General features: G+C 44.6%; 1 protein-coding gene across 4 annotated transcripts in view; it reads right to left on the bottom strand.

Moving 5' to 3' along the window:
- PolZ1 (DNA polymerase zeta catalytic subunit) overlaps positions 1 to 14482 on the bottom strand; it is a 169754-nt gene that overhangs the window by 12838 nt on the left and 142434 nt on the right. For all 4 annotated transcript variants that reach the window (XM_065428509.2, XM_070538369.1, XM_065428506.1 and 1 more), the window contains 3 exons: positions 14034 to 14140; positions 11396 to 11510; positions 10078 to 10215 (listed from right to left, as the gene is read on the bottom strand). In XM_065428509.2, the coding sequence (XP_065284581.1) occupies positions 10078 to 10215; positions 11396 to 11510; positions 14034 to 14140 (360 nt within the window). The remainder of the gene's footprint in view (positions 1 to 10077; positions 10216 to 11395; positions 11511 to 14033; positions 14141 to 14482) is intronic.

Raw genomic sequence — 14482 nt, 5'->3', positions numbered from 1 at the left:
GGCAGCTGCTGGCTGGGGGGAGAGAAGCGCTTCCCCAACGCGACGAGAGGCGATGCCACCGAGAAGAGAGGAAGAAAGTGATTGTGGAGGAGAAAAGGCACTATTTCAGCACAGCGAGTGTCGCGGGCAGCTGCTGGTGGGGGAGAGAGAAACAAATGATGAGAGAGGCAGGGAAGAAAGCTGCGCCGGAGCGAATTAGTCGAGCGGTGTTCGCATGCAGAGAGACGGAGCGAAGAAAGCGACCCGTGGCACTTTTCTTTTGTCCGCCGTTCCATCCCTTGCTTCATGAGGGTCGTCGTAAACGGGGATCAGGCTTAAAATTACGTCAGATAACCAGGGTTTTTAATGCATTGCTTCTAAGGGGACTTCACCGGGACTGCGCTAATCCATCGTAAAAACCGGGTCGTCGCAAAACCGGGGGACGTATAACCAGGATTCCACTGTACCTGGAATTTATGAATTTATAAGAAACTAGCTTAGCGAGTAATCTACAGAACAAAATAATGAGTTGAATTGCATTTTCTAACACTGAAACATGACCCAGCCTTTTCATGTTTACAACATATACCAAGAGCATAAAATGTAGTCTAACAAAGCATAAGTGAAAATGTGCTTTACACAGGAATCCACTTGGCGATCGATAATTCTGGCGTGCTTGATTATTCAACTAGCTGTGCGGAACCACCACTGGCCCCACGGAGACTCACTATAGTAGACTTTCATTATTTCGACTCTGGTTAATTCGATCCCTACTGAAAAGCCTGCATTTCTATAAGACAAAACTTTCATTATTTCAATCCTTAGCCTTCACCAGATAATTTGAACGCTTATGGTGACCACAATAGCGACCCCTTAAGTGGCAACATGTCTCGGCAGAGCATAGGGGACTGTTAATGCATTGAACACACATCATCTTCTGTCGAAAACATCCACTTTTGGGCTGCCCTAGGAAAATTTGCAAGCAGTAATGGTAGCTCACTTCCCCCCAATGCCCAATAACATTCTTTACCCGATTCTAAAGTGCTTATTTTTTCTGAAGAAATCTGGCCGAAGACTGCCTGCATGATTGCAATCGGATGTCAGATACGAAAACAAAATCACCTTCACAGTGTTCATACGCTTCACCACATAATGCAGCTTGATTGCGGTGAAGCTGAGATTAGGAAAGTGACCACCAATGCACAGTACATATTAGACCCTTGCCAAAATTTTATTCCTCAAGAAATCATGTGCGCGGCAGATTTATACTTTGCTTTAGGAGCTTCATTTCCTTTTCTATGTTATTTTTCTACTTTGGACACATTTAAAGCTGGCGTGCATTTCACTTGGGCGCATATTAGAATCGGGCAAATGCTGCTAGATGAGGCAAACACTGCTAAATGAATCAGCAGTATGCTTAGACATTTTTTCTGCATACTGTTTAATTCGACCTGCCGGATAATTCAATTAATTTTGCCGGTCCCATCTGGATCGAATTAACGGAAGTTGACTGAACAAAGACGACTGAAATTTCAGGTACCTTAAAGCATGCCGTTCAGTTACCTAGTCCAGCACGACTTCATTCTATTGACTTGCACAGTCAAGGAGAAAAAGCAATATTTTTGCTTTGATAGATCACTGGCCAAGTCACCAGCATCTCCTAAAAACCGAAACTGGCTAAGACTGGGTTGATCCAGTGCTTGCCTGCCTTGCCAAAACCACGAGACAAGCCAAGCCAAGCTGTTAAACTGTAAAGGCTGCATTTGCAGTTTGTTGGGCGAGTTGGTCCCTTTAAGTGGCCAATTACAACACAATCTCGGGCAACTATTTGCTCACTGTTACGAATTTTTTTAGCTCAGAATTATCAAGCAGCTTCAGTGGCGCCAACTCCGCCTTCAATGTCTGCACCGAGGGAAACGATGGAGGAAGGAAACTGCTGGACAATAACTGTTATGAAGAAACCGGTGACCATTCAGCTATCAGAGCACAGTCGACCTCTGTTTAAGTTGCCAAGGGATAGAGATTTGGTGGATGCATTAACTGCACCTTCATCAACCTGCAAACACAGCATGACAATGGTTGAAATACAGACTGACCCAGTCAATATGTGCAGGCAGCAATGTGTTGATACACTTTGTTGGACACTTGTGCTTTGTGCACCAGCTGCGCTGCCGGAGCCTACTGCCTGCTGTTGCCTCCAAAGTAAATGTTCAGATGTCCCACTCTGAGTCTGCGTGACGCATGCTACAAGCCCTGTACAAACAGAAAAGCGCTGAGGTACGGTCTGCTACAGCTTAGTGATTAGCACGTCCAGGGGCAGTATTCCTATACCATCACTTTCGTGGATATGATCACTTCCACAAGATCTCCCGCGACTGAGAACCCAAAACGTCGGCATCTACCAGTGAGGGCGTTCCTTGCACTTTGTTAACACAGCGTGTGTTTGGCACTGTGAAGTTGGTCGTAGACACTGATGCATACAGTATGTCACGCGACATCTCGCGAAGGTTAATGTTTGACAGTTAATCGCAAAGGTTAATGTTTGACAGTTAACGCAGACATACGGGCTAGTTGGTCATTTGAACTTACAAGCATTCTGGCAGTGCGAAAGAGTGCACAGGAAACACACACAAACAGGACAACTGCTGAACTTGTACCACGTGCTGGTGATGTGACTGGAAGTGTTTTCTAACAGATGTGAAAAAGGTAGGGTTAACGAACACCACAGTGGTTTATCCAAAAACAGTTCTAGTCAAAGTAACAGCACCGACTAGCTCAAATTAAGATTCTGCACATGACTGGCTTTGCTTTGCCGCTCACCAGACTTACTAGAAGCACCGTGAAATCTGGAGTTCACGTTGAGTGATTACGTATATGAACCTTGAATAAGCTAAAAGTAGCGACATTCCTATTCTCCTGACCTTTCTTCTCCGAGTCCCTTCACCATACATGCCTTACCCCGCAGCTCACACCCCAAGATAAATCTTTTTGATTGCGACAATCCACTTCGCAGCACTGCAACTGCTGCGGTATCAGGAATCACAATTGCCACGGTCACGGGGCTGAGCACTGCTGTAACAGCAACTGTCATGGAACTGGAGTGAGTAAAAACAAAAACAAAGAAAAAAAAATTGGCTGAAGGCTTAGCTTGGTTAAGCCTGGAAGATTGCGAAAGCAATACCCTTGGCTACGCCTTGGTTCGGCTGATGGTGTGGACATGGTTGCCCTTTGTTAAACTTATGGCTATACATCATCCGACATAGCGCAAGGCAGCGCGCCGACCACTGCGAGGAGCCGAGCTGTAGCCCCAATTATCCTCCTAGCGTGACGTCACACCAGCGAGCGCCCTTTCTCGGTAGCGCCGCAGCAGCGGCGCGCAAGGCTTCGCCTCCACCATCGATGCCACGAGCTGGGGCCCCGTCTCTCGGTCTGGCGTGACGTCACACGGTCACGTGACGCGCAGCTGTGTAAGGAGGCGCCACGACCACCGATGGGCCGAAAGTGCGAGCAGTATTGCTTTCGCAATAAAAAATGCAGATGGCAGCGCGTAGATGCTCACCCGCTTGTTTCCACGGAAATGGTGCCAGCATAACCACATGACCCTGCTCCACCAACAGGAAGGTGCACATAAGCCCTGGACCTCCTCGCTTGCCCTCACTCATCGGCCCAGGCGACATGGTAAAAGAATGTTGCTACCTTTACTTTTATCCAGGGGGTCCTAATTGGGTGGAGCTTTTGGCGTGCACTGATGACTAGAGTACGAAAGCTACTTTTACAAGACCATCCTAGGCCAACTACACAACACCTTGCATTGCACCGGCAATCTTTTGCTAATGCCTGCCAAAGCCAAAGCTGTCTTGGCCCAGTATGGTGCAACTTATTTTTCTGCTTTCAGCGCAGCAATTGGCGCGAGTTTCAAGATGGCACAACTGGTGCAGGATTCCCACCCGTGCCGAATGTTTATTGAAACACGACTGCACTATGAATAATAAAACATGCCTTGTTGCATGCAGGAAAGGCATCATCACAGAATACCACTGTCCCGTGGAAGATGCTACATTGGGCAGACAAGAAGGTTCGTTAACGAAAGAGTGTGAGAGCACCCTACAACAGTTGACACGCAGAGTGCAAGGGGACGTTTGGCTGATCGTTGTCGTTAATGCCTATGCACTCCAGCATTCAGCAAAATGCATGTCTTGCCCACTTTTACAGACAAAGGCAAAAGGAATACAGTAGAACCTCGTTCATATACTTTGGAAAGAACTGCGAGAAAAAATGTGGGCGCGGCGAGAGCTTTGGAAGCATGCGCCTAAAGAATCCGTTTTTGTTCCTAATACAGGCCCTGATTTGCATCAGCTACAGCGATGCAGCCTCAGCTACAGAGTCCGATCCAGCTGCATGGAAACTGACGGAATTGCGTGGCCACCAGCGCAAGACATCGACAGGCTTTTCCGCTGACGACATGCCGGGCCTGCGCAGCTGCACTTGGACGATGCACTTAGACCGACATCGAGCGCCACCATCCGCTACGTCACAGCTATCGGAGAGTATAAAAAGAACTCAAGAGTGGCAATCGACCAGTGGGCGCGGCGAGAGCTTTGGAACCATGCGCCTAAAGAATCCGTTTTTGTTCCTAATACAGGTGAGAGACTACCGCCATGATTCTGGCTATAGTAGTGACGATGTGTGTCTTTTGCTCTTGCCGTGCCCACGGCCGTTTATAGATGCGTTAAATAGTGTGTACCATTGTTTTGTGGACTTACTAGCTTCCTGCGGGGACGTTGAATTGAATCCAGGCCCGTCTACCGAAATCATGCTGCAAAAAATTATGGACGACCTGCGAGAACTTAAGGAAGGTGTGGCCATATCAAACCGGCGCTTAGATGAAAGTATTGATAAGTTAGCTTCCATTGACCGAAAAGTAGAGGATATTTCGACTACTGTTAAGACCTACACAGTCAAGGTAGACGACCTGCAGAAAACAGTTGACAGCCTACTGCTAAAAGTAGATGACCTTGAAAACTGAAGCCGAAGGAAAAATTTAATACTGCATGGTCTGCCGGAACCGAAGGAAGAAGCACACCAATCTTTGGAACGAGAGGTTTCGACAAAAATCCTTGACAGCGTACTAAATGTTCCAAATGTTTCAATTGAGCGAGCTCATCGAATAGGGAAGCCTAGGGACGACAGATTCCGCCCCGTAATATTCAGGCTAGTAGACTACCGAGACAAATTAAAAATACTGAAAGAGTGTAAAGCTTTGAAGAACACTCCATACAGCATCTCAGAGGACTTCTCTCCTAGAGTCCAATCAATAAGAAAAAAGCTTTGGACCTGGACAAAAGAGAACCGAGACAGAGGCGACAAAGTATTTCTATCCTTCGACAAGGTTAGAATCAATGGCAATACATTCAGATGGGACGAGGCATTGGACAGGGCAGTTCCCTCAGCAGCAAATTGACATAACCGGTCTAATTCCAGTCAAAAACAGCGCGAAAGTAAGACTAAAGCACATTTGTTAGAGTTACCCCCCGTCTTCAGTCCGCTAACTGTTTTAAATGTTAACGCCCGGAGCGTTGTGAACAAGTCTGATGACCTTGAGAGCCTACTTCTTAGTTACAATCCTGACATCACGCTTCTAACAGAAACATGGCTTCATGATGCTATCCCTGATTCTGACATAATACCCAGCTCGTACAACATAATTCGCCACGACCGTGGCTCGAGAGGGGGTGGTGTCGCGACCATAATAAAGAATAGCATCCCATTCACATCCATTCCACACAATACTTCTGCTGAAATGGTTTGGATTGCAGTGCCGTCTTTCAAATGTAAGGTTCTTATTGGTGTAGTATACAGGCCTCCGAATGCAGATATCTCAATTTTGGAATCGCTGCATGATTTTCTTTACGTCCACAGTAAACACTATACTCATATCATTTTATGCGGGGACTTTAATCTGCCGATGATAAACTGGGACGATCTCCGTGTTCGGCATTCTTGTCAACATGCTGAAATGCTACTCGATTTGGCATTTTCTTTTAATCTAAAACAAGTAGTAGGAACACCTACACGTGTTACTTCAAGCTCAAAAACTATCCTCGACCTTGTTCTTATCTCTGAAACAGTCAGTGAAAAAGGATTTACTGTAGAAGTTTTACCAGGCATATCAGATCATGAAGCGATTCTGCTTAAAAGCAATCTACAGCAAAATATTATCCGTTGTCCAGACAAAGAAGTCTTGGATTTTGGGAGAGCTGCAGATGAAAGTCTACTCGACTACTTAGAGCAAGATTTCGACATTTTTCTTAAAAAATCAAATCAAGGTGTCACCTGTGTCAATGATTTATGGTTGCATTTTAAGGACGCAGTGCGGGAATGTATGCACAGGTACATTCCAACAAAACGCAAGAGAATGGCCCGCAATAACCCTTGGATCACTCGGGACATACTGCAGCTAAAGCGCCGCTTAAAACGCTTGTCACGCCCCAATAGTTGTGTCGATCGTTCTGTGTTACCGTCAATGCGTACCGAACTTAGGAAAAAAATAAAAGACTCAAAGTACCATTTTTTCAATGTTAAACTACACTATTTTTTATCTAACGCCCCAAGAAAGTTTTGGATGCACATAACCGAGAAAAAGAACCCGGTCACCAAAATTAGATTGAATGATACCGAGACCAGTGACAACCAGAATATTGCGGAAGCGTTCAACGAGTACTTTGCTTCGGTATTTCTACGCGGTACTGAAGACGATAGCCTAGAATTTTCAGGTTCTGGCTGCGAACTTCCGGACCTTTTTGTTTCCGAAGAAGGTATTCTTTCGTCCCTATTAAACATAGATATAAAGAAATCTGCTGGTCCTGATGACATACCAAATAATTTTCTTTTTAGATATGCGGAGTGGTGCGCAAAGTATCTGTACATAATATTTAACAAAAGTCTAAAGCAAGGTGTCCTTCCTAACGATTGGAAAGCAGCAAAGATAATTCCCATTCATAAGTCCGGAGATAAACTCAGTATTACTAATTACAGACCTGTCTCGCTTCTCTGCACCGCTAGTAAGGTGATGGAGCACTATGTTTTTAAGCACCTGAGCAAGCTTTCTGGAAAACAATAATTTCTTTTCGGAAAAACAGCATGGATTTCGGCGTGGCCTATCTACAGTTACTCAGCTTCTACATATTACCAATGAAGTCATGGCAGCGCTGGACTGCGGCGGGCAAATAGATGTGCTTTTCCTTGATTTTCAGAAAGCATTTGACCGTGTTTGTCACCAAAGACTAAAGCTGAAGCTACAATGTACGCTGAAAAATGAACAAATTCTTCGCTGGCTTGACTCTTATTTAACTAATCGAACACAATATGTCCGTATAGGAAACTCGTTTTCTTCACCTGCTCCTGTACTTTCCGGTGTACCGCAAGGTTCAGTACTTGGACCTCTTCTCTTTTTGATTTATCTGAATGACTTGTCCTTTGATTCCCCGGTACGCTGCCGTTTCTTCGCTGATGATTGTATTGTGTACCACAACATTCAATCACCCCATGATCAGACTGCTATACAGGATTACCTTAATGCAATCGATAACTGGTGTCAATCCTGGCGCATGAACTTAAATGCCACAAAATGTACTCAAATGATGATTACAAGAAAGAAAGCACCATCAATTCGCACATATAAAATCAATAATGTAGCAATTAAGACGGTTGACAAATTTAAGTATCTGGGTGTAGTTATTGACTCGAAGTTAACCTGGAACGCTCATGTCCAATACGTCGTTTCGGCGTCGCTAAGGAAGCTATGGCTAATTAAACACCGGCTTAAACACTGCACTAGTAGGACTAAACTCGCTGCCTACACGACACTCATTAGACCACTGCTTGAATATGCCGATGCTGTCTGGGATCCCCACACAAAGACCGGTGTCAACAACATTGAAAGCGTGCAAAAGAAAGCCCTTAGATTTATTTATAATATTTATAATAGACGAGTCTCGATCACTGATCTCAGAACACGGTCTGGCCTCCCATCGCTTGAATTTCGGCGTAGACTGCATCGCCTACAAACTTTGTTTAATATCGTTAATAAACAAACAAAAATGGATCCCGACATTTACATCAATTTCAACAAAACAAGAGAAACCAGACGCAAGCACAGCAAAACGATTGTGATGCCACCGACTAAAACTACTGCCTATCGCTTCTCGTTTTTCCCTCGAACTATAGCAGAGTGGAATGCTCTACCGCAAGAAGTCGCTTGTATGTCCTCGGTTGATTCATTTGTGGCTGCCGTACAATCTTTGCAATGAAGCGTGTTCGTTTTAGAATCACCATTTTCCTATTTTTGTAATTTTGTACATGCTGCCTTTCCCGACGCAATAGTCTGTATCATTAAGCATTCTTTTTTTATGGTTCCTCGTAACCTAAGTTTTTGTTGTTTTTGACTTGCAGTGCCGACTTTGTATACACTCACTCCTGCCTGGACTGCCAAGAGGCAGTTGGCAGTATGTAATAAATAAATAAATAAATAAATAAATAAATGTATTAGCCAGGAAAACGAACGGTCCGAAGTAACTAAAAAAATTTGGCAGACTCAACTATGGTTGACATCTGCATGATGCAAAGCGTCGCGCGGATCGTTTCGGCACGAGGTGCCAACACGCATCGGGCTGGTGGTGCTCTGGCAGCCCGAGATGCGTTTTGTTGTTTTCCCTGTTGCGTGGTGTTTTAAGAGGGCAACGGGAAACCAAAGCGAAATCGAACTGGTGAGCAATGCAGAATGCCGCCAAAGTGAAACTTGATGCTCACATCGGGCCGCCTGCAGCAAGGAACGGCGGCGCATTTGGATTATTGCCTACTAAAGGCATGCAGTACGCCAACAATGGCACTACACACAACGTGCTGTAAAACAGACAGGTGAAGACGCTTATCGCAATAGGTTTGGAGGCGATAGCTGTGAATGCAGCATGCAACGACCCAACTGGAGATTTACTGGCACCAGAATAAGAAACTATGCACACCGTCATTTTCAAGTGGGACGGACAGCCGTATACCATTCTCAATCGCGGGCACCTCCCGCCTTTTCTTGTTCACATCAGATTTAACGGCCAGGAAAGGCATATGATCGCAGCCTGCCACAGGGAAGGGCGGCACATTTCAGTTATCGCCTATTGAAAGCGTACGCTACGCTTCCGACGGCACCACGCATTGTGAAACAGATGGGCAATGACGCTTATAGCAATAGGGTTGGCGGTGATAGCTGTAAATGCCGTGTGCAACGACCCCAGAGAAGAGTTGCTGGTACCAAAATGAGAAACTGAGTGTGCACGTAAGACGAGCAGGCAAGTATTGCCGTGAAGCTGCCGCGGTGGGCAGCTATATACTCTTCTCCATCGCGCGCGCTTCGCACGTGTTCTTGTTTACGTGGGATCTAGCGGCCAGGAAACGTATCACACAATCGCAGTTTGGCAATGTACTGAACGTTGCTGCCGAAAAATCTTGTACTAACTGGTAAAAACTTAGCGTAGCTCTACTGGGTCATCTTTCTCGATTACGAGCATTGGCACCAGGAAAACTTAAGTAATGGGAACGTATCAATAAGGTTTTAATGTATCTTTGAGGCCTTCGCAAGAACAATGAAAGAAACATTTGTGTGAGCGCACGTTCAGTGGTACTGTCCAAAAAATAATTAGTTTAACTCAAATGAGGCTTGGCCCATGTACAGAACGTTGTGTGATTTTGGCAACATAGATTTCCCCCTTCTTTTTCCCCCTCCCCTCCTTGACCCTCTCCTATGGCAGCGTGTCATGTCGCAATAAACAATCAGTTAATAACAATCAATTAAGTTCAGTGCTGGTGCTTTTCTTGTATGTTCCTTGTCCACTCTTTCTTTTGCACTGCCATAATGAAAGAAATGACAGTACTGGACAAGTACTGGTTTTTCCTCCATGCGATGATGCACCCCAACATAACTGCAAGTTTTATCATACTGCAGATGATCAACTGACATCTCCAGGCGCTTTCACATCCTCACCACAGACCAACTACATCCCCACATTGCCTTCAAATGGCACTGAAAACTTTGAGCAGCACCCTCACCTTAGCAACAGCAGGACAAGTGTCACGACGAACAGTCTCAATGCCTTTGGCATCATACTTCGGTTCCTGCTGGTCAGGGCTCTCATAGGCAAATCCGACGTACCGCTTCTTGGTTTGGAGCACGCACGGCTGGTACACCTGTAGAGGCACACACATGTACACTGCTGATTGTAGCTGAGGAGAGACTCATTACCATTAGGCCACAAAGCCTGATTGTGATGAACTGCAAGACCTCAACTGTAAAGGAAGTCCACAGTCTCTGGCTGCGCATGGCTGTCAGCGTAGCTGAGTGCGTACGCAGCCTGCACGCCATATTTTAGAGGTAATCTGCCGCATGTGCAAAGAGTGGGCTTGCCAAGATGGTATGGCATCATGTGCGCTGCCTTCCTGTGCATTTAGTACTGGAGGTTCCATAATCTCGAGTTTCGGAGATGTGGTGAAGCGAGAGGCAGACACAACATTTTCTGCCTGCTGCCAGCGCTTTTCATGATAACGTCGTCCCACTGCGGGCAACACTATCGGCCGTGGGAGTGGAGTGGACGCACAAGCGTAGCTGGCTTCGCTTAATTATTACGGCCGATGTGAATATATCGTCGACACGCAACGAAAGCATATCTTTCATTGCCGATTCTCCAATTCAAAAAAATGAATTTTTTCCTCTTATTTCGTTTTTTCAATTGCCCCATAATCAAGAAAACTTTGCTGCCCTTCCCGAGTAGAAACTGAGCATGTGTTGGTGGGCTAGTTGGTTAAGCATGATTACAAAGACGGCGCCGAATAAAACAACCCACGAAGAAGGGGGACACGAGACAGCACATAGGCGTACTAACAATTGAGTGTTTTATTTCTTGACATAGTAATATATAGCTGCTGTCAAGGATCAAAACAACAGAGTGACACTTAAAAGTTATTCTTATCTTGGCTTCCTTGTGCGATGCAGATGACTGCCCTGTTTATTCTTGTTGTTTTGATCCTTGCCAGCAGCTATATATTACTATGTCAAGAAATAAAACACTCAGTTGTTAGTGCGTCTACGTGCTGTCTCGTGTCCCCCTTCTTCGTATGCTGTTTTATTCGGCGCCGTTTTTGTAACCGTGTAGAAAAATGAGCAAGCGATTGTAGTTATTTGCCTATAAAGTTCAATTTCAATACAAAAAAATTTCAACATAGGTAACAAAGCAAATTGCCGATTTTACAGACTTCGTTATATCGAGCTTTAACTGTATTAAATTCTGCAAGTCGGTGGATGAATGCAGGTCTCTTGAATGATACGTGCAACATGCGAACCAGTGCCGTGAACTGAAAAGTAAGCACTCACCTTCTCCAGCTTCAAGCGCATTGGCCGTGGATTCTGCGCTGTCACCTGGTCAGCAATCTCCTGGCCCAGTCGGAAGGCTTCTTCCCGTGACCGGCCCTCCAGCAGCACAAACAGGCTGCACAATAACCATGTCAAATGTCACCCCGTACAGTTGACTTCCGTTATTTCGACCCTGACAGGACTGACGAAATAGATTGAATTATCCAGTGGGTCGAATTAAACAAGATGCAGGAGAGCTACCAGAACAAACCACCGATTCATGCGGCAGTTTTTACTCGAGTCTAACAAGCCATCGAATCAAAGGCACACCCACTTTTTATGAGTCCAAAGTAGAAGACTATTATACAAATGATATTAAAGCATTTAAACAAAACAGAAATCTAACATGGCCTGATTTTTCAGCACAATAATTAGGCAAGGGTCTAATATGTGTTGCACAACGACAGCTGGTGTTCTAAAGTCAGCTTTGCCGCAATACAAAGATGTAAAGTGGCAAAGCATCCGAATGCCGCAAAGGCTTTTTGGGTATTGTGTCTAATTGGCACCCGCGCTGGCAATTTTCTGCTTAATTTTCTTGAAAACAGAAAGGTGTGTGTTAGAATGGGGCAAATACTGTTATCAGACACTGTAAGCTGCAATTCTCACTTGAAAACTTTCCTAGGGCAGGCCGAAAATAGGCACTTTTGACTAGAGATGGCATGTGCTGAATTCGTTCACTGACCCTAAGCTGCACCGAGACCAACGTTACCACAAAAGGAGTCACTGTTGGAGTCACCTAGGAGTCAGGCACATATTTGCTGTTTGGTCAAGTTCAAATTATACATCAAAGGCCAATTTTAGGATGGAAATAATGAAAGTTTGAGCCACTAGAAATGCATGAGCGACAGCCGGGACCTTCGGCTGGAACTTTTGACCAGAACCTTTGGCCGAAATCAACTTAACTGAAGTCGAATTAATCGGAGTCGAATTATTAAAAAGTTTACTGCACTGGTGTTTGTTTAGAAATGAGTCAATATCACATGCAGTAAACCTTAATTTGAAGTCTGCTAAACCGCAAGAAATCATAAAATTGTGCAGATTTTTTAATTACCCAAACAGAAGAAAAAAAAACAGGAAATGTAGAGCAAGAAATGCACACCACAAGCATGTCATGCTTTTTTTTTTTTTTTGCAACAGGACTACTTGACGTAATAATTGATGCCAGACTGCTTGGTACAGTAGTTCACAGCACGTCACAATCACTACTGCTAAACTCAACAAAGTTGCAGACCACAATCAGGGACTCGATAACCGTCACTAAAGCAGGCGCATGAGTGGGCTCATTACCATCCCTGCCATCACCTACTGGCACACTGTCCGTGACTTCGCCGTTCATGTAGTTGGCAAAGCACAGTCAGCCTAGACTGTCACTCCTGTCGCCGTCTTTGTATACTAGAGGAAACGCATGTGGCCGAGATTTTTCATGCGGTCAGGACTCATATGCATACAAAAAACCAGCAATAGAGAAAACCTGACAACGCATGTGACGCAGCTGATATTTACACAGGAGAAACCACACACAAAAGCAAAAGTGCCACATTTATTGATGGTGATAATTATAGTTTGACTTCTTTGTAGTGAGCGGGAACACAAAATTAATGCTGTACGGCCTATCAGGGCCCACATCGCAGAATCTAGCGCTTTCTCAATCAGTGGTGTCCGAATCACAGTCCAAGAGACGAGTCTCTTGGGTCTGATCTCGAAGTTCATGCATTTATGTACTGCAAGCGCCAGAAGCAACTAACATTCGTAGATAAGTGCAATTGCTGGTGCCAGAAACAAGACGTGGATGCCATATTTCTGACAGTGCCTCCAAAACATGCAAAGCCGCAAGCGCGATGGAGCATGCCTGTCTCGAGGCCACAACCACAAACTACGAATTATCCGCATGGATTCGCTTAGGCTTTTCAAGTTACCTGGCATATTCGGACATTACGAATTACGGGACTGAACAAATTCTATGAATTAAATGAATTTTCGATAAGGCGAAATTTAATTATCGAGGTTTTATTGTATGTGGTTTGATATAAGGAGGTTGTTTCTATTTTAATATTCGTACACCACTCGATTAGAAAAATACTGTTCAAACAGCCCTAAAAATCACATATATAGTAAACAAAAATTTCCAAGGCTTGCAAGTATCAAATTTTATGCTAGTAATGCCAAAAACACAAGCAAGGAAGGTTTTTTTTTTTAAGACACTTGCTAATATGTCAGCAGAAAAGTTATTGAATGTCTTCCAACTAAAACTGCATCCTTTGCAGCATGAAACGTGCTGAAAAAGTTCATGATCAGCCATTTAGTCATTACATGTACGTTAACAAAAGCGGGCAATGCAGATCACTGCAGACTACTTGCCCTTACATTAAAACAGCCCTTAATGATCTGCTATAAGTCTTCTAAATATGTATAAAAGTTTCCTAAACATTTTAAATCCATTAAACAGCATTTTTGACACTAAACAAGACATAAAGACCAACTAAGATGGAAACACTGCATGGAAGACTGGTTACGCCACCACAATTATGTGTTTTTGCTGCGCAGCATAGCTGACTTGTGGCATAAACAAACTAAGTGAAATTACTAGGTTGACACAGACCTGTCTGTGTCGCCGTACACAACCCGTGCACCTGGAACAATAGCCTCAGCCGTGCGGATGGCGTGCTCCAGGGCCTCCCGACCTTTGCTCACCACGCTGTCCGCCACCTGCACCGGAGAATGCATCTGCTCAATAAAATGCGCACTCCCCGCCCCTAAACATAAAACGTCTCAGCAGAAGTACCAAACACTGCCAATTCTCAACTTAACAAGTCAGACAAAACTTATAACGTATACGAACAAGCTCAATTCAATTGAATCCAAGTTCACTCTCCTTATGAGAAATGCTCAGGCACTATAAGTGAACAAGTCAATTGTATTGAGCACCTTGGTCCGTTCTCGACCAAAAATGCATCACTGAAACGCTTGATATCGGCAAAGAGAAACGGTTAAACAAACAGGGAAAAAAAAAGTTGTCTGCTGCAAAAGGTTACTTCCACGATGAGGTGG

This window comes from Dermacentor albipictus, chromosome 5 (genome assembly GCF_038994185.2).
Source record: "Dermacentor albipictus isolate Rhodes 1998 colony chromosome 5, USDA_Dalb.pri_finalv2, whole genome shotgun sequence".
Classification (NCBI taxonomy): Eukaryota; Metazoa; Arthropoda; class Arachnida; order Ixodida; family Ixodidae; genus Dermacentor; species Dermacentor albipictus.
This window is presented reverse-complemented; position numbering and strand designations above follow the sequence as displayed.